This window comes from Cyprinodon variegatus, unplaced genomic scaffold (genome assembly GCF_000732505.1).
Source record: "Cyprinodon variegatus isolate N-32 unplaced genomic scaffold, C_variegatus-1.0 Scaffold535, whole genome shotgun sequence".
NCBI classification, from domain to species: domain Eukaryota; kingdom Metazoa; phylum Chordata; class Actinopteri; order Cyprinodontiformes; family Cyprinodontidae; genus Cyprinodon; species Cyprinodon variegatus.
The window spans coordinates 160466-179232 of record NW_015150988.1 but is presented as its reverse complement, the minus strand read 5'-3'; the positions used below and the strand labels follow the sequence as shown (position 1 = coordinate 179232).

General features: G+C 38.3%; 2 protein-coding genes across 2 annotated transcripts; both read left to right on the top strand.

Moving 5' to 3' along the window:
* Nucleotides 1–427: 427 nt before the first annotated feature.
* LOC107095290 (zinc finger protein 2 homolog) lies at nt 428–8420 on the top strand. Its single transcript, XM_015391307.1, has 2 exons — nt 428–558; nt 5409–8420. The coding sequence occupies exon 2, from the start codon at nt 5424–5426 to the stop codon at nt 7416–7418; it is 1995 nt and encodes a 664-aa protein (XP_015246793.1). The 5' UTR covers nt 428–558; nt 5409–5423; the 3' UTR covers nt 7419–8420.
* Nucleotides 8421–12037: 3617 nt separating this feature from the next.
* LOC107095291 (zinc finger protein 2 homolog) lies at nt 12038–17271 on the top strand. Its single transcript, XM_015391308.1, has 2 exons — nt 12038–12213; nt 14373–17271. The coding sequence occupies exon 2, from the start codon at nt 14381–14383 to the stop codon at nt 16364–16366; it is 1986 nt and encodes a 661-aa protein (XP_015246794.1). The 5' UTR covers nt 12038–12213; nt 14373–14380; the 3' UTR covers nt 16367–17271.
* The last annotated feature ends 1496 nt before the right edge of the window (nt 17272–18767 follow it).

Sequence of the window (18767 nt, the reverse complement as noted above, 5' to 3'; positions counted from 1 at the left end):
GGCTGTGCTTTGCAACACATATACATCTTATCAGAATACTCTATTACTCTCAGCCCCACTAAGAATATTTAAATACACAGTTTGTTTGTTTTCATAAAAAAAATGTGAAAATTAGTTCAATGTTCAGCGAGTTACAGTTGATTAAAATGTATTCTGTGCTTGCTAACATTACACTGAGAGGAGCTGTCAAACACCACAAGATGACGCCACCAAATCACGTCGGTTCCCATTGGTGGAAGGGATCGATATGTTTATATCAGCGGTCAGGAACATAGATATCCATAATAAAGTAAATAAATAAATAAAATATTATGGATATCTATGGTCAGGAACATCAGAAGCGGAACTTGAATTGGAGAAGCTGTTTCTCTAAGTGTCCGCCAGTGATATCCGGCGGAAATAAACAATAACATTCTGGTAGCGTCAACATTTAGGGAGCGATCAGTTTCTTCTAGAGAGGAAAATGGTTTGTTTTGTGATCTTCTGTTCATAGTAAATATTGAAATCGTCAGACTGCTGGCTATCAGCTGAAAATCCGGATCAGACCAGAACCTGCAGGTAGGTCCGCGGTTCAGAGCTCTGATTGAAACTGGAAAACAGATTACCACAGGGGACTAGTTTATACAGCGGATGATTATTCGCCTCGTTTCTAAATGAACCAAAGAAACTGGAACTTCATCTTCATCTTAAATATCTTTTCAAAATACTATATCTATAGTAGTATCTATAAATCCAGCGCTCACTTCTTGGTTGGTTTTGTTTTTCTTACATGAAACTTTTTTACTATTTTTCTGCTTTTTACGTATTTAGTGTTAGAAACGATAAGTTTTTTTTTCATATCCCAATAGGTTGAGTATTCACAATAAATTGGTTTCATTTTTTAAAGCTCATTTATACGGAAGCCTATTGCTGTCAGAGGAGGCAGTGATCATAGAGAAGGAGCAGGAATGCAAATATATTTCCTTCCAATTTTTTTACCTTTAACTAAAAAATTTCAGCCTGAACCCACCTGATATTATTGTCTTCCTGCATATCTTCACATCTTCTAAAGGTATTTACATTACTTTTTTTTGCTAAAACTGTTCTCAAATAATCACTAGTGGTGGGAGGCGATTAAAACCTTTAATCAACTTAATTACAGGCTCTGTAAATAATTAATCACAGTTTAAATGAACGTCATATATACAAAATAAACCATCTTTTAATGAAACAATTTTTTTTTTGGTCTGATCCAATAATTATGAGCACAACAGCACGTGAATGTATTGTTTTTAATAAACTATTTAGGTTGTTCAACCATCAGATTGATTGAGAGTTATATTTTTTCTCTTTTTGTTAGAGATTCCTGACATCCTGATTTATGCAGTTTCTTTGAAAACTGACCTCTACAGAAATGTGAGCAGCAAAGATGAGAGATGTAAAGTCAGTAATCTCCATGGCATCAAAGCAACAAATACTGCCTGTAAACAGAATATAAAGTTTTATTCTGATACTGGCAGAAGTTTGCAGTTTTGGCTCTGCATAAATCGTTGCGGTTCAATGTCCAGCATTTCATGCAATTAAAACATTCAGGCTATAGATGCCCCTTTTTCTCGTTAAGCCAGTTACCAATAATACATGTTCCTGGTTGTGACTCCTTCTTAACATTTAGCACTGTTCAGGTAGAATTTAATATGACGACTGTCTTCCACCGTAGCTTTGATGACGTTTAAGGTATTTGGATTGAGCCATTGGTTTTAAACTTGAATTTTCCTGATGGACCAACTCCTGAGATGCTGCTGGCATGTCACATTTACTCACAAAAGGAAGTAATAACAGTGGCCATATCCTCCTAGTTAGTCACTTTGACCTGTAATAAGATGGGAACCAAAGGAGCTGAGGTTCAGGAAGTAATGGAGCTGGGCATAAAACCCGTTTCCACGAGCACCACATGGATTGGCTGCAGTGTTTACACCCTGGACCGCATCATCACATAGGAGGTGCTTCAGCTGTGTGAAGCTGACACCTCACTGGTGTGGAAAAAAATATAACACTGATTGGTTAGAACTCCATTAGAGCAGTTAAGTTGTGGTTTCTGCTCCTTTGGTTTCAGAGATATTAAAAGATTATTTTTTAGGTCATCCAGAGGTCAACTATCACCCCCATTAAGATTTGAATTGAATAAAAAATTATCCAGCCTACTTTTTCAGTGCTACTTCATTTGTGCAGAGAAAACAATCATTTCTGCTGATTTGGTGAATGATTTTAATTAAAGCTGGTGACATCACCGTCCCAGCAGACATTAGTCCTGCTCTAGTTTCCTGACATAAAGTTATTGAATAACATCACATGTATTTTCATTGCTGGTAATGATTATAAGAAGGGGCATGTTTATCTTATTTAGTGGCTGGAATTATTGTTTGATATTTAGTAAACCACCAGCTCTTAAAGTAGAACTTCTAGTACTAAATTAAAATGTTTTTTTTTTAAAGTCAACTGATAACCTCTACAGATCATTCATTATTTCATCCTTTGTTAACATTATTTCCTCTATAATCTATTCAGACTGAACAAAGCTTTGTCTTCATGTCTCAAACCTACGTCACAGACAACCGGTTCCTGATTTTATTTTTAATTTTTTTATTGTGCCACAACTCGATTTTATTGAAAATGTTCATAGTTTTTAACTTCAGTGACCGTCGCTTGCTCCATGTGAGGACACTAGGTCTGATGGCACTCAGGTCTGTAGCATGCCATTAGAGCATAGTGGTGACCACGCAGTCTGCGTAGGGATACCATGTGTGTCCACCGCTGTAGACACCATGCTCAGTGGGAAGGCACACAAAGGGTTCAGATAAACTGTGTTTGAATCCAAGATGGCCACCTATAAATAGTTCACTTTCTGCTCTTTAAAGCCCAGCGTACACTGTGCAATTTTTTTCAATCATTGCACTCATCTGCTGCTCACACCGTACGACTAAACACAGGGTTTAGTTTTACAGTGTGAGTTTACAGCTCACGATTATGTTCGGCCCGATGCTCTGATGCGATCTACCTGCTCACACTATGACTAAAAATCACGTCGGACTCAGCTCCGCAGTGAGATGGAGCTGCTCTGACTCGCCTATCCGGAAGCCAAACAAATAGAAGGGGAATATTAAGCTCACTATAGTGAACCGCGCTGCCTTGGCAATTTTGTGCTGAGGGTTCTAGAAAGAAAGGGGGATGACATATTTGGAAAAAGGACGTGGCTGAGCAGGCGTGGCTGCTGCGGTCCATCAATTTTGCAGACGGAGCTGCATTTCACTCATTGCATCCCCGCCACGCTGCTGTGTTTACATCTGAGAGGAGGAATAAAAAGAAGAATCCTTCTTTGCCCACGACGGTCGGGAGAAAATCAAACATGTTTGATATTCTCCAGATTCCTGAACATATATATATATATATATATATATATATATATATATATATATATATATATATATATATATATATATATCAGAGCTGCAGGGGGGTGAGAGTAGAAGTGACAGCGACCGCAACGAGGCAGAGGGTAGAGGAGGAGGAGGTTTTTCAGACTTTCGGTGAGCAAAGTTTAGATTTCATTTAAGTTGAAGTAAGATAAAGATTTCAGTTAAATGTGTCATTACTGTTTTTTTTTATTTTATTTACTTTTTATTGTATATTTGCACAAGTCTTTTAATCCAATATTATTTCAACTGTTAGCACTTCAACATAAAATAGTATCTGTAAACCAAATAAAATTAATTTTATTTTTATTTCTTTTTGGGCTTTGGCTTTCTTCCTAAAAACAAGTCCATAGAAGGGGAAAGTCATCTTATAATCAGGGTAGTCCTATATTTGGGTCAGTACAGTAGTTTTAATATATTTTTAAGTGAGAAAGTCCACCTGAAAACATTGTCTGTGCAGTCAGTTCATCAGGATTACGATGCTGCCTTCAAATATTATTTCTCTGTTGGAGCCGCTCAGACCCCCACATACCGGTGGTACTGGGAATCCCCAGCAGCAGCTGCCTCAGGCCCGGTCACCTCTTGGGGGTTTTCCCCTACTGTTGGTGGCGGCTGGAAGTAGATGTTAGCGTTTTTCAGCTATGTGGTACAAACTGTGGGCACCAGCGTTAATAAACTGTTTCAGAGGAGTGAACATGCCGCTCTGCATCAGCAGTGCTGTGTCTGTCTCCCTGCCAGCTCCCAGATAAGCTTTTCTGATTGGTTGATGTGGCGCATAAAGCAGCAAAAATGTTTTTCCAACTCCAGCATCTACTGCTTGTGAAGCTCGTGATGCATCTCAGATGCTCACAAGCTAATGATGCGCTGCTCCTGCTGGTCTAAATCCGCTGCAGAACCTTCGGTTACTCCTTGATGCACGTCAACCATAGACTTTGCATGTAAAGCGGCTGCTTCTGCTGCCCTAAGCGCATTATGGAACTTTAAATGTGTTTTTTTTTTTCTGTCATTTTTTTTTTCATAAAGAGAGGAGAGATATGAGCTGCACTTTCTACTGTCCCCGTTTTGTTCTATAAGGCTCAAAGACGATCACTATTTTATCTGTTTTCTGTCCTGAACTGTGAGTTTTCAGTTTAATAAAAACTGAATTAGTTTATTCCATTCTAAGTAGGCCACTCACAGTTGAGCACATGCATGATATGTAGGAAGAGCCATCATCAGTGGAGCAACGAGTCACCATGACATCAGGCAACAGGAAGTACCAATTTTATTGCTGAAATAAAAAAGCAAAGTTGAATTTGTTTAAAAGATGGAGAAACAGCGCTACAGCTGCAAAGGAGAGGAAGATGACGACGGAGAAGATTGCTGCTCGTGTTAGTGGGTAGATTTATGCTCAGGATGACCTGAGAAAAGGACCGAAGGCAGATTCCAGTCTTTACAGGATTTGTCATTAATTGTTGATAAAGTTATCCCTTTATTTCCACGGAATAAAATGAAAAGTTTGTGAGTGTAGAAAAAATGTCCCCTCCCCCTTTAGTTTTCGTGGCCCTTGACGTTTCCGGGGTCAGACAACTGGGCCCATGAAATTATATAAAAACACATTTAAAGCTCATTACCTGTTCAATCAGTTTTCATTTAGGGGAAAAATATCTTTTCTTGTTTTGGTTGAATTAAAGAAAAATAAAAACCTTCTTTGTTGGTTTCAAATCAAAACAAAATAGTTTGAAGTTTTTTACCTTACCAGGAGAAAAACATAAAAGTTACGTCACATTTATTATGACCTCTGGATTGGATATTAAAACATCTTCAGAAATAATCAAGTTTGAGCACAAGAATTATCCGTATGAACCTGATTTCTGACATGTTTGTGATGCACACCGACTCTCCTGGTTAATCAAGTGGAGCTAGAACATTACTTATCCATTCTTGACTTTAATGTTCTCCTGTTCTTCTCTGCCTCAGGCCCTCAGCAGAAACATGTCTGTCACCACCTGGGAGGTTCTCAGGGGCCATCTTCTCATACCTGAAGACAGGAACTCCATTCCTGACCGGAATATACCAGGAGCTACAGGACTAAAAGAACAGGAGGAACCAGAACCACAGCATACGACTTTGCTAAAAGAGGAACCAGAACCTCGACCAGCTGGACCAGAATATGTTGATCTGTGGGTCCTTCAAGATGAAGGCCAGCTTCTAATGAAGCAGAATGGGCTAGTTCACCGGGAAACATTCCCCAATGGTCCAGAACTGCAGATCCGAGAGATAAAAGAAGAAACGGAACCTGTAAGGATCAAAGAGGAACAGGAGGAACCGGAACCGATTCAACTTTTTATCCTTCAGGATGAAGGTCAGCTATCGGTGAAGCAGGAGACCAGCATCTCTAAGGTGGTTCCAGCTCATCAGGACGTACTGCACAATATATCAGAACTGGATCCGATGATGGGAATGAAGGAGAAACTTAAAGAAGAACAACTGGAACCTGAGACGATTAAAAAGGAACCAGGAGCTGTGATGATTGATGAGGACGAGGAGCATCTCTGCAGCGATCAGGATGATGATCAGATTCTGGTGAAGAAGGAGACTGACAGCTTCATGGTGACTCCTGCTTACGGTGGACCAGAACCATGGCAGATAAAGGAGGAAGGAGAACCTGTGAAGGTTAAAGAGGAAAATGATGATGACGACCAGTTTGAGTTGAAGCAGGAGGCTGAGGAGCCGTTCAAAGGGAGTACTGATTTGGCCGTTCAGCCGTGTCCGTCTGCAGGGTTCTGTATGCCTTTAATCCTTCCAGCTCCTCCAAACAAACACAGAAAAAAACCTTATTCTTGTGACTTGTGTGATAAATCTTTTAGAAGCAGGGCTCTTCTGGTGCGTCACTATCGGACTCACACTGGTGAGAAGCCTTTCAGTTGTGAGCGGTGCGGTAAATCTTTTCGTCAAAAACAGCATTTGACTGTTCACCTTAAAACTCACGCAGGTCACAAGGTTTTTCTCTGTGATTGGTGTGATGAATCGTTTAGAGGTCGGGGGGATTTGGCACGCCACAAGAAAACTCACAAAGGTGAGAGGCCATATTCCTGTGACTTATGCAACAAGTCCTTTGTGCAGCGTGCTACGTTGACTCGTCATCTTGAAGTTCACGCAGATGAGAAACCTTATTCCTGTACATTTTGTGCTAAATCTTTCCAACAAAGCCTCAATTTGACCCATCACCTTAAAACTCACACCGGTGAAAAGACATATTCTTGTGATTTGTGCAATAAGTCTTTTAAGGACCTCAGTAATTTGGCGTGCCACAGAAGAACTCACACAGGGGAGAAGCCGTACTCCTGCCAGTTGTGTGAGAAATCTTTTCGACACAGTCAGACGTTGACGTCTCACCTCCGGACTCACACCGGTGAGAAGCCCTACAGCTGTGACTTATGTGATAAATCCTACAGATACAGCAGTAACTTGGCGAGTCACAGGAAAACCCACTTGGGCGAGAAGCCTTACTCTTGTGAGGTTTGTAATAAGTCTTTTCGAAAAAGTCACGATTTGACTCGTCATGGTAGAACTCACACCGGGGAGAAGCCATACTCGTGTGATATGTGCGATAAATCGTTTAGAGACCTCAGTAATCTGGCCAGTCACAGAAGAACTCACACCGGGGAGAAACCGTATCCTTGTAACATGTGTGAAAAATCTTTTAGAGACAGCAGTAACCTGGCTAGTCACAAGAGAACTCACAGAAACCAGAGGCAGTATCCCTGTAAATTGTGCGAGGAAACTTTCATGCGTAGCGGTGAGTTGACTCGCCACCTTCAGACTCATGCAGGTGGAAAGCCTTATTCTTGTGACTTGTGTGATAAATCGTTTGGGCACAGCAGTAATTTGGCTCGTCATAGAAGAAGTCACATGGAAGTAGTCCAAGTTAGTTCAAAAGGCATAAATTCAAAAAAAAAAATCGAGGTGTTTTCGCACAGCAGTTAATGTCTGAATTGCTGACAGTGAAATTGAGCAAACCTCTGCATGATAATTAGGGCTGGGTGATATGCCCTCATATTACTTTAATTAAATATTAAAGTCTTGTACCCATTCCAATTTAAACATTCAACAATGTCTCATTGAACAGGACATCTTTGCACATCTTTGAACTCAACGGTATGGCTGTGCTAAGATTTAAGAATAACCTACTGCTTAAACTGAGCTACAGGTGAAAATCTACCAGGAATAGGCTCTCATTGCAGGGGAGGCTGGCTGAACATGTTATGTGTGAAATCCAAAGATCCTCTGCTAAATATAGATGTTCGAGTGCTGCCAGCGTAGGTCAGCCTGTCGGTGCTCAGAACGTCCAACACATCAAATTGGTCCAAGAAGGAAGCCTCTGCCACTAACTTCCTGGTTTAGATGGACACTAAGAGCCTCTACGTTCTTCCTATGGAGCATTTGTTTTCGTTGAAATGTCTCCAAAATGTCTAAAAGGTCTGTAGATGTTATTTCTGCGGAATATTTTTTATCAACGGCTCTGAAAAAATCATCCGCAATAAAGACCCTGTAGTGCAAACCCTTTGGTGGCATTGTGACAATGCCACAGAATCACACCCAAACCAGGGACACAAACGCTGGGCAGAGTGTTATGTGAGGTAAAGTGGTAACATGCAGCAACAGAGAGAGCTGGAGCATTTATAAAGATGATCCAGCTCTCATGAACAGGCTGAAACATGAACGCAGAGTCATCTGATTTTTATTATTATTTTATCCACTTCCAAAACCCTGCATTGTTTGAATCCACAGATTAAAAAAACTATATCTTTGTGATTTAATCTTTGTGTGGATGGAGCCTCGGGCTGCTGGAGGACATAGGGCTGCTGCAGCCTCGTTTCTGCTCCATTCAGACTATAAATAGATGAAGGAGCAAAAATCTGCTGCAGCTGTCAGAGCTCTGCATGGATCTATGTTCATGCCTTTGATTACTTGTGCTTCCATCTAATATGACAGCAGCACAAAAACTCATTAGAGCTTTTATCTTCTGTTGTTTGATCTCAAAGCAATTCATGCATTTACAATATATTAACCACAATATGAAAAAATTAAGTCTGCAATCGCAAAGGGACTAGAGTTTTGTCACATTACATTTAATGAGTCAGATGCTGCCGTCCCATTCCAGCCCTTTAGGTGCAGGTAATACACTAAAAATGGGTGTCGAAGCACCTGCAGGCTGTTTAGTGCAGCGTAAGATCAAAATTAAATCTCACATTCATCATCATCATTTTCCACTAATCTGGGACTAGGGCAGAGACACTCAGAGGATTGTGCAGCAGCCACAGGTTTTGGTGACTTTCTGCAGTCATTTAAATCACAATTTTGAAAAAAATAGTTGAATTGTAATAATTTATAAAATAAATGCTGATCAGAATCCTGTCTTGTTCAGTTGTGTTTATATCTATTTTGTAACCTGCCGAGGGTCAACACACAAATTAACGTAGATCATATTCTCCAGTGCATAAAATTCCTTCTCCGGCTTGAATGATGAACTCTCACTACTGTTCTTGGTAAAGATTTATATTCCCCACACTGCAGAGATATTGGAATCTGTGCTTAAATGTCAGCTAAACCCATTTGCACAGGGACGGATAAAACCTTTTAATAAACCAAACAGTTCCTGCCACATATTTGACTTACTAAACATTTAAAACAATGACTTTCATTAATGTTGGACGGAACTATTCACGTACTTGTATTATAATAAACTGCACCTTCAAATTTCACTAGTGTTTTGCACCATTTTCCTTTTTCCTCTGAGCATGAAGCAGCCGGCTTGCTTGGCCGTGCAATGATTCAGGTGATACCCAAAGCTATAGAGAGGATACAGCCGACCTGTCCTTAAAAAATGGCAAAAAGAACGCTGCATTTGTCAGCCGCATAACTAGTAGTCTTCTAATATGAACAGTCCAGCGCTGCGCTATGATGTAATCGGCTGACAAATCTGGCCTTCGGTAGATGCAGCTGCTGAATTTGATTACCCCATTCAGGGGTTGACGTTAAGGATTTTTACCACTTGCCCTTTGGGCAAGTGACTTTCACATTTCATTTGCCTAGAAACTATTTTTACTTGCCCAGTATAATGTTTGATAAATATAGTTCCTAATATTAATTTTTGTATATATATCAATGAAACATGTTTGTTTTTTAAATGTTTTTTGTAATTCAGTATTTTTTAAGTTTCCAGGTTCCTGGTGTGTATCTGCATGCGTCAGATAATGAACTCAAGCCTACATTACCGTGTTAACATGCTTTTCAATCCTTCCTGCTCATTCTTTTCAAACTAAACTTTGCTTTAAACTGTTGTGTGCTTGGAAAAATATAAATTGTAATGTTAAAAATCTAAAAAAAAAACTTGACAGGTTAAAAACTTAAGATAAATCACAAGACAGAAGTCAATGTCACAAATGAATAACTTTTATTTTAGAGTCACGGTATGTTTATACAAGATAACACCATTAATACAATGTGACTTTTCTAGAGAATCATTATACATAGTTATTTTATTCAGGGTTTCCACAGTCTGACATTATTTCAGAATTCCCTGATTTTTAACTGACTCAGGATTAGTTTTCCCTGACAAAATAAATGCAGCAACAAGACAATAATAACATAACAGGTCACCAATTTAACATGTTTAGCTAACTATCAAGTGTCACTCCCAATGAAGTCTCACTAGCAGCTGTGGAAGGTGCCTTGATTGAAGGTTGTGGGGTATAAACAAGAATTGGACAGCTTCGTCCATCCAATGGAAAAGGAGTCGTAGTCAACTCTGACACCCCATGTGTTTGGCTGTAGCTCTGGGGAGCTGGGTGACATAATATCAAACATTTGCTAAATATTTCAACGATGTCGAAGGTTAAATCCATCATGGACAACACCTTCCACCCTGTAGAGGAGCTGAGCAGCTTCTTTAGTGAAAGACTTATGCACCCTGTTTAATAAAAAGAAGAGCTATCACATGTCTTTCATCCCGGCTGCCATCAGATGTGGTTTATTATAACTGCATAACTAATGTGCAATAACCTGTTTTTATATTTAATACCCTGTGCAATAACTATATATAAATACCTATTTATATAAATACCCATTTAATAGCCTTTGCAATAACCCTGTGCAATAATCCTGTTAAATAAGAGACTTCAGCTGTTATATATATGTATATGTGGACGCACTGCTCATACTGTTTATACCTCATGCACCTTTTCCTCCTTTTGGCAACTTCTAGTTGACTATTGAGTCGATGTGACAAGAGGATTTCTCCACTGTGAGATCAATAAAGTCTATCAATCTATTGAGTCAGATATGTGGCGGGTAAAGTTTGGTTTATTGAAAGCTTTTTATCTGCCCATGTCCAAATGTGTTTGGCTGTCATTTAAGCTCAGATTCTAATATCTCTGCAGTGTGGGGAATATAAATCTGATATTCACACTGCTGCTGAAGCTCCACAAAAAATGTTATTAGCTCCCAGAACAGTAGTAAGAAGTTTGGTATCCATTCTTTGCCAGCTTTGTGTGTCAACTAACACAGTTGCTAGGCAACAGACCATACAGCGATGAATGCGGGCGAAGGCTGGACCTGAATCTATAACCAAACTCTTCTGGCCTCCTTATTTTTTTACGGACCTTGAAGGACCGTCTGTGTAGACCAGGTCCATGAGAAATGCAGCCACTGAAATCAAACACACCCAATGAGAAGCTAGTGGGACATAGTGGGATATTGTACGTCTCAGTACTGGATCCCAGTCTGTGGATCAGTCTTCCTCTAAATAGAAATATGCAAACTTCTCCTAAACGGTTTAAATCAATACCTGAAGGTTTTCCTTTTCTTGATTGCTTTTCTGATTTATTCTCTGATTTTTGCTGCAGGATTTTCTGTTTGAGGCTGTATTAATTTCATTGCTTTACATTTTGTTTTTAATAAAGCTTTACTTTGATCACAGGTGAGGACTGTTTTGTTTTAAACATAATTTAATAATGTATGCTATTTTCGATTACTTGAAACCATTAAACATTAAGAACTCAAGTTTATTGGACAACTGATTGTCATATTTTCTCGGATCATTTCAATTACAAATGTGAGAAATCTGAAAGCTCATTCTTCCTGATTCGACTCGTTTACTTTTTGAAATCCTTAGAAAAAGAAAACAATTAATTATTTTTGAAAAAGTCCATCACTATGATCAACCCTGATAGATGTGCTCTGATATATATTTTTAATGCAGCTGTATTTGAGGACTGTAGAGAAGTACCTTACTCGATCATGTTTAAACTTTTATCTTATTTAAAATATTTACTGCCTCAAGAGCTACCATTTAAATAGAAAAACTTAATCTCCACATTTTGTTAAATGAAAGGCAACTGATGGCAAATAGTTGAATCATATTCATCTCTCTAAAATGTTGGCGTATTAGGTTCTATTTTAGATTTTACTGATTTCATTGAGGTTTGAAAACCATTTGATTAAAAAAATTTCAAAACAGAGAAAAACTGCAGCTGGAGGCGGAACTAAAGGCTCGCTGCTGTATCGGACTAAAATCTCTGAGACACCCCCCACCGGAAGTAAACTTCGCTTGCAGCGTTATCTTCTTTTTGTTGTTTAAAAACGGTTTCTGTTTGCAGCAACAGGTTATATTTTATTCATCATCTGAAAGAATAAATCAGAGAGAAACTAACAGCCGCGGATAAAATATTCATACTCATCGATCATCAGCTGGAAAACCCGAAGAGCGAAGATCCTGCAGGTAAACTGCTGGCTGTTTTTTTTTTTTCATAATAAAACAGGAATCAATAGAATAACGAGCAGCTTTGAAAACAGCAAAAGTTAATCTGAATGTTAGAGAAGGTTAATGAGGCATTTTAAACCAAACTGTATTGATGCTGCGTTGATTCTGTCTCACATAATACTGACACCTGCTGGACATTTATAGACACTACAGGCAGCTTATTTCACAGACTAAACTGAACTAAATGGATTTGAAGCCCTAGTACATTGATAACATTTAAGTTATTGTAGGTTATCTTGTGTTAATTCATATCTATGTTGAAAATATCTTTGATATTTTTAGATGCAGCCTATAAATAATGGAAACATATACATGAAAATGTGACTGAGGATGCTTGTGGACTAGGGTTTTGAATCATATTTTAAAACAATAAAGTAAATAAACAGAGTCAATTTAAACTGATCTTTACATCAGATAAGTTGAGTGATAACTGAGTGGAAAAGGATCATAAAACGAGAAAAAACAAAATTTAAAATGCAACGGCTGAACCGTTCCTACTCCTTTTAGGCTGCTCTGAAATTCTTGATCATTTTAATAATAAACCAAAAAAGATGAGACATAATTTTAGCAGATGCATCATGTTGACAGAAGTTTTTTTTAACACAGTTTAATGAGTCATTCAGTTAGAAACCACTCCTGTATCAGTTACATTACTTTCTTGAAGCAACACGTGCACTCATGCAGTGTGGGCTTCATGCATGCACCGACACATCGGTGTGCCTGGACCCATCATCAATTTTAGGCTTCAACGAGTTGATTATTAATATAATTGTTTCAGAAAATAATGTGAGATCTTTCCAGCAGGGCTGAACGGTGTGGCTGAAGCTTTTATCATTATATATATATGTCTGCAATTTGGTTGATATAATGCACACTGCTGAAAAAAAATACAAGGAACACACAAACAATACAGTATAACTTTAATTAAATCAAGCTTCTGTCAAATCAAACTGACCACTTAGGAAGCAAGCAACACTGATTTAAAATCAGTTTCACATCAGCAAGACACAATAAATAAAACAGTGTTTCTGCAGGTAGTGACAAAAAAACCCCACTTCGTAGTACCTCTGTTTCTGGCTGATGCTGTGGTCACTTTTGAATGTTTGTGATGCTTTCACATATGTGGTAGCATGTGATGGTATGGAGTCAGTATTCTGCCAAATACATAATAAATAATAATAATAAATAAATTCTCAGAGAAGCTTGTTGGACAGTTAGAGGGTGAGTCTGCATATCAGAACCAGCTAATAATCCTCCATCATGTCCCCACAGCAGGATGGAGTCTCTGAACTCCTCCTCCTAGATCTTGCCTCTGTAACGCTCCCACCAGCTAAGCTCCTGTCTTTCCACAGTTATGCAGCTGTTTATGCACATGTGATTATGGATCAAAACAGAGAACATCTATGGTTTATATCCAGCTGAGGCTGATTCCAGGATTTTTAGGGATGATTTGCTTACATTTTTGAGTCTAAATATGATTTAGTTTAAACACTGAACATTAGGATTTAACCATAAAAGCTCAAACTAATGAATAGAACATCACTGTTGCAGGTTCCTGTTTTAAATTAAATGGCAGGGCTCATATTTCAGTGTACTAAGGTGCTTTATAGTTTTTTACATCAAGTGTTATTTTTACATAAGTTTATGTTGAGTAAGTATGAATGTTTTTTTTGTGTGCCTGTCTTTGTACACGAGGACTGAGGTCCCGAACCACTGCACCAGCTTTCTTCCATGTTCCCCTCAGTGTCGCTGGTTTTCAGTTTACACCGTTGTTTTAATGTTTTTAGTGCTTGTTTAGATCAAACAGGCCTGCAGAGATAATTAGAGAGATTAGAGTCTGCATTAAACGCTATAATTGTAGAGAAGAAGAATCAGTGTAAATAAACTCCCCAGTCCCACACTAGCATCACCTCTAGTCGTTATTTTAAATATTAAGCATGTTTAATACTTTTTTTAAATGAAATATTTATAAAAGGGCATATTTTATAAAGGAAACAAAAATGACCTATCAGCAGAATAAATTCAACTAATAAGAATTAAGGGTTAGTTGGTTAAATATAGCAGAACATGAACTCTGCCCACTCGCTGCATTAATATTGTTCTGTTCTTCATTCCAGCGGGTTTCATGTCTGATTCCATGTTGGAAGTTCAGGACTGGCTCCCCGTTACTGAAGAAAGGAAGTCGGTTCCGGACCATAGGATACCAAACAGTAGAGAAATGAAAGAAGAACCGGAGGAACCAGATCCACAGTTGATGATTGAGTTCAAGGAGGAACCAGAACATCAACCACTTGGACCAGAACATATTGAGCTGTGGATCTTTCAGGATGAAGAGCAGCTCCAAGTGACGCAGGAGACCAACAGCTCTATGGAGACTTCTGGAAGACTCCATTATGCATCAGAATTGAACCCGATTGTAAAGATAAAGGAGGAACTAGAATATGGAAAAAAAGAAGGAACAAAACCTGTGAAGATTGAAGAGGAACCAGAACTTGTGAAGACTAAAGAGGAACCAGAATCCATGAAGATTGAAGAGGAACCAGAACCTGTGAAGATTGAAGAGGAACCAGAACTTGTAAAGATCGAAGAGGAACCAGAACCTGTGAAGACTAAAGATGAACCAGAACTTGTGAAGATTGAAGAGGAACCAGAATCCATGAAGATTGAGAAGGAACCAGAACCTGTGAAGATTGAAGAGGAACCAGAACCTGTGAAGATCGAGGAGGAATATGAAAATCTCTGCAGAGGTCAGGATAAGCATTGTCTTGTAGTGAAACAGGAAGCTGACGTTTTAATCTTGAACCCTACTGAAGAACACACAGACACCCATGAACCAGAACCAAACCAGAACCAGGTCTTCTCTGCAAACTCCCCTGAAGCAGAGAACCAACATCAACAAAGAGGGAACCAGAAAGACTATGGAACATCTCCTTTTGAAGACCTTCAGCCAGAGAAGAGACATCAGGACCTGAGGAAGCACACAGACACTGTGGACAGTTCTAGAGTAAAAAGACATAAAGGAGCTTCAGCTTCGTGTAAAATATGTGGTGAATGGTTCAGGACCAGTACGCACTTGGATGCTCACACTAGCAGCCACACAGGGGAGATATTATTTGCTTCTGCAGTTTGTAGTAAACATTTTAAAAACACAGGTCGTTTAGATAAACACAAAAGAGCTCATACAGGTGGAAAGCTGTATCCATGTGATATATGTGGTGAAACTTTTAGGGACAGCGGAGATTTGGTCAGTCATAGACAAAGTCACAAAGGTGAAGGGCTATATTCCTGTAAATTATGCCAGAAGTCCTTCATTCAACGTTGTACTTTGACTCGTCACCTTCAAACTCACACAGCTAAAAAGCCTTATCCTTGTGATGTATGCGAGAAATCTTTCAGGACGAGGGCGAATCTGTTATGTCACTCCAGAATTCACACAGGTGAGAAGCCTTTTTCTTGCGATTTGTGTGATAAATCCTTTGGGCGCAGCAGTCATTTGGCTAGTCACTACAGAACTCACACAGGTGAGAAGCCTTATTGTTGCGATTTATGTGAGAAGTCTTTTCGACAAAGACAACATTTGACTTCCCACCTTAGAACTCACACAGGTGAGAAGCCTTATTCTTGCCATAAGTGTGACAAATGTTTTAGAGATGGGGGTAATTTAGCATGTCACAAGAGAACTCACAAGGATAAGAGGCCGTATACCTGCAAGTTGTGTGAAAAATCTTTTACAAGAAGGAATGATTTAACTCGTCACTCTCAGACTCACACAGACAAAAAACCTTTTTCTTGTAAGTTTTGTAAAAAATCTTTTCGACAAAAACATGATTTAACTTGTCACCTTAGAACTCACACTGGTGAGAGACCTTATCCTTGTGATTCATGTGATAAATTTTTCAGGACGAGGGCTAATCTGTTGCGTCACTACAGAACTCACACTGGTGAGAAGCTTTATTCCTGTGATTTATGCGATAAATCTTTCAAAGAGCATCGTAATTTGACATGTCACAGAAGAACTCACACAGGAGAAAAGCCTTACCGTTGTGATTCCTGTGGGAAATATTTAAGAACCAGAGCTAGTCTTTTACGTCACTATAAAAGGCATCGATGAGAAGCCATTTTTATGTGATTTCTGAGATAAATCTTTAAGAGGCATCAGTAATTTGACTTGTCAGAAGAAATAAAAGTAATCGGAAGCTTCAGTGTACCTCAGGTTAGTTTATAAGGCAGAAATTCAGAGCAATACCTCATCAAACTAAGTGCACCCCCTCACAGTGATGTAAATAATTATCATGCCTTTTTTTGGGACAACGCTGACGATACGGCACGTTTATACATGCAGCAGCTCCTATAGTTTCTAAGTTGTCGGCCAAACAGAGTAAAACACATGTTCACATGTTAATGTCTGAATCGAAGGCAGGAAGTGGGGACAGCTGGGAGTGGAGCTCACACTTAGTCTTCATTGAGGGATGGTAAATGTTTCATTCACTCACTACATTTAGCCACCGCCAGTAGAGGAATCTGTGGGTGAAAGTTTTTCTCCTGGCTGAAAAACAAACTGGATGCTTATTAAACCATCCAACATTTTAGACCACTAAGAGCTGTAGACAACTGGCTCAGGTTACCCAGAGTTTTCTCTGCTGCTTTAGGAAGACCCACAGCCGCTGCAGCGGTTAGACGTCCATCTGGATGAACATCAACACCTCTTATTTCATGTTTTCAGCTGTAGAAATGTACATGGATCTGAATACTTTCAGTTTTAAAGTTACTGTTATCCCAGTTGGATCTGAGGTGAGTCAGAATTTAACGTGTAAGTCTGATTTTTCCAAACCAATTTTAAGAAATTCCCTCTGGTCTGCTGGTTGTTGGGTTTTTATTCTCTACTCACTCAAAAGAAGATGTGTCTACAATCCATCAAGCATTTAGTATTTGTTCATATTTATTTTTTAACATGTAACATAATTTATTTTAAATGTTAACAAAGAAACAAAATTGTGCCAGGATATATAAAATGGTCATAAGTTGGTTAAAATGTCTATTCTTTGTTTTTGTTTTACTTTGATGACATGAAACTATTAAACTAACAAAATTCACAGTTTATAGGATGAAACTTTTCTGCTTTGTATTTTATTCCAGACATGAATGTAAAAGCGGACAAGAGACTTGTTTCTGTGTGAGTTTTCTCAGGGTGACCGATGGGGTCAGGAGAACAGCAGGCAAAACTGTTTCTAATAGAAGGTATATGTTAGTCCAACACTTAATACAAGGCAAGGCAAATTTATTTGTATAGACCAATCCAGTACAAAGACAATTCAAAGTGCTTTACATGATTAAAATATAGGAAAATAAAACAGACTCAAAGCAAGTAGGAAATAAAAAATGCACAAAAAAAAGAACATTAAAAACAGTTGGAGTAAAGAAAATAAAAAGGTGCTAAGCCATTCAGAGATTTATAGACTAACAAAACTATTTTAAAGTCTATTCAAGGGGAATTATTTGTTCTTGCAGCAAAATGTGTTCAGTACACAAGAATTAAGATCCTTAAATCAGATTATAGAGTTAAGTTGGAGACTTGAAATGAGAAATAAACGATCAGATGGACTGAAGATTATTATGAAGAGAAACGAGGAAAAATGAGACCAAACCAGGTAACTTTAGAGCTCCAGCATCAGCCTCCAACATAACGACAATTTTCTCTGGGAATAACGCTTTATTCTCTATTTGCTTGATTTTAATGATATAAATCTATTAAACATAAGAAAATGTCGTCCTTTTATTCACAAACTCTTCTTTGTGTTTTCCTATTTTTGAAGAGAGCATAAATAAATCTTCCATCGACAGTAATCTGACTCTTAATGAAGCTGCTGGTTTATTGGTTGGAGTCCTTTAAACCTTTACTCAATGGTCTTTAATCATCTCCCTCAGTCTGACTTTTTATAGTATTTTCTCCTTTTTTGATCTGATTTCTCTGCTAAATTCATGGAGCCTCACTGTTCCAATTATCATAATAAAATCAGTCTCTAATTCGACTTATTATTTTGATACAAACTGATACCTTTCATCACGATAGATTTTCAGCTTAGAGGCTGAAATGCTGAGATGTTTATAACCATCTTTCATTTTTAGAGTCCTAGATTATACTCTCCTCTGTGGGATGTAATCCATCGTAATGTAGATCTACAGTGAACAATAAAGTTGGGCATCTTCATAGAAAAAGATTCATAAAAACATAGCAGAAGAAAAGTTTTCCCTTTACATTTGTTGCATCTCAAACCTTATGAAAGCAGTTCTTGTAGTCGTTGAAGAAGTCCAGTCTTTTTTGTTTAATCAACTTTTTTAATCAAAGTAACATTGTTTTTTGATTGGACCATATAATGGGTAGGACATATGTGTTTTTATTATTCAATCCAAAAAAAAAGTAACTTCAATGAAAAGATAAAGGTCTCAATCATAGAAAATAGTTTTTGAATGCAAATAAAATATTTGAGACTCAAAAAATTGCATTTGAACAC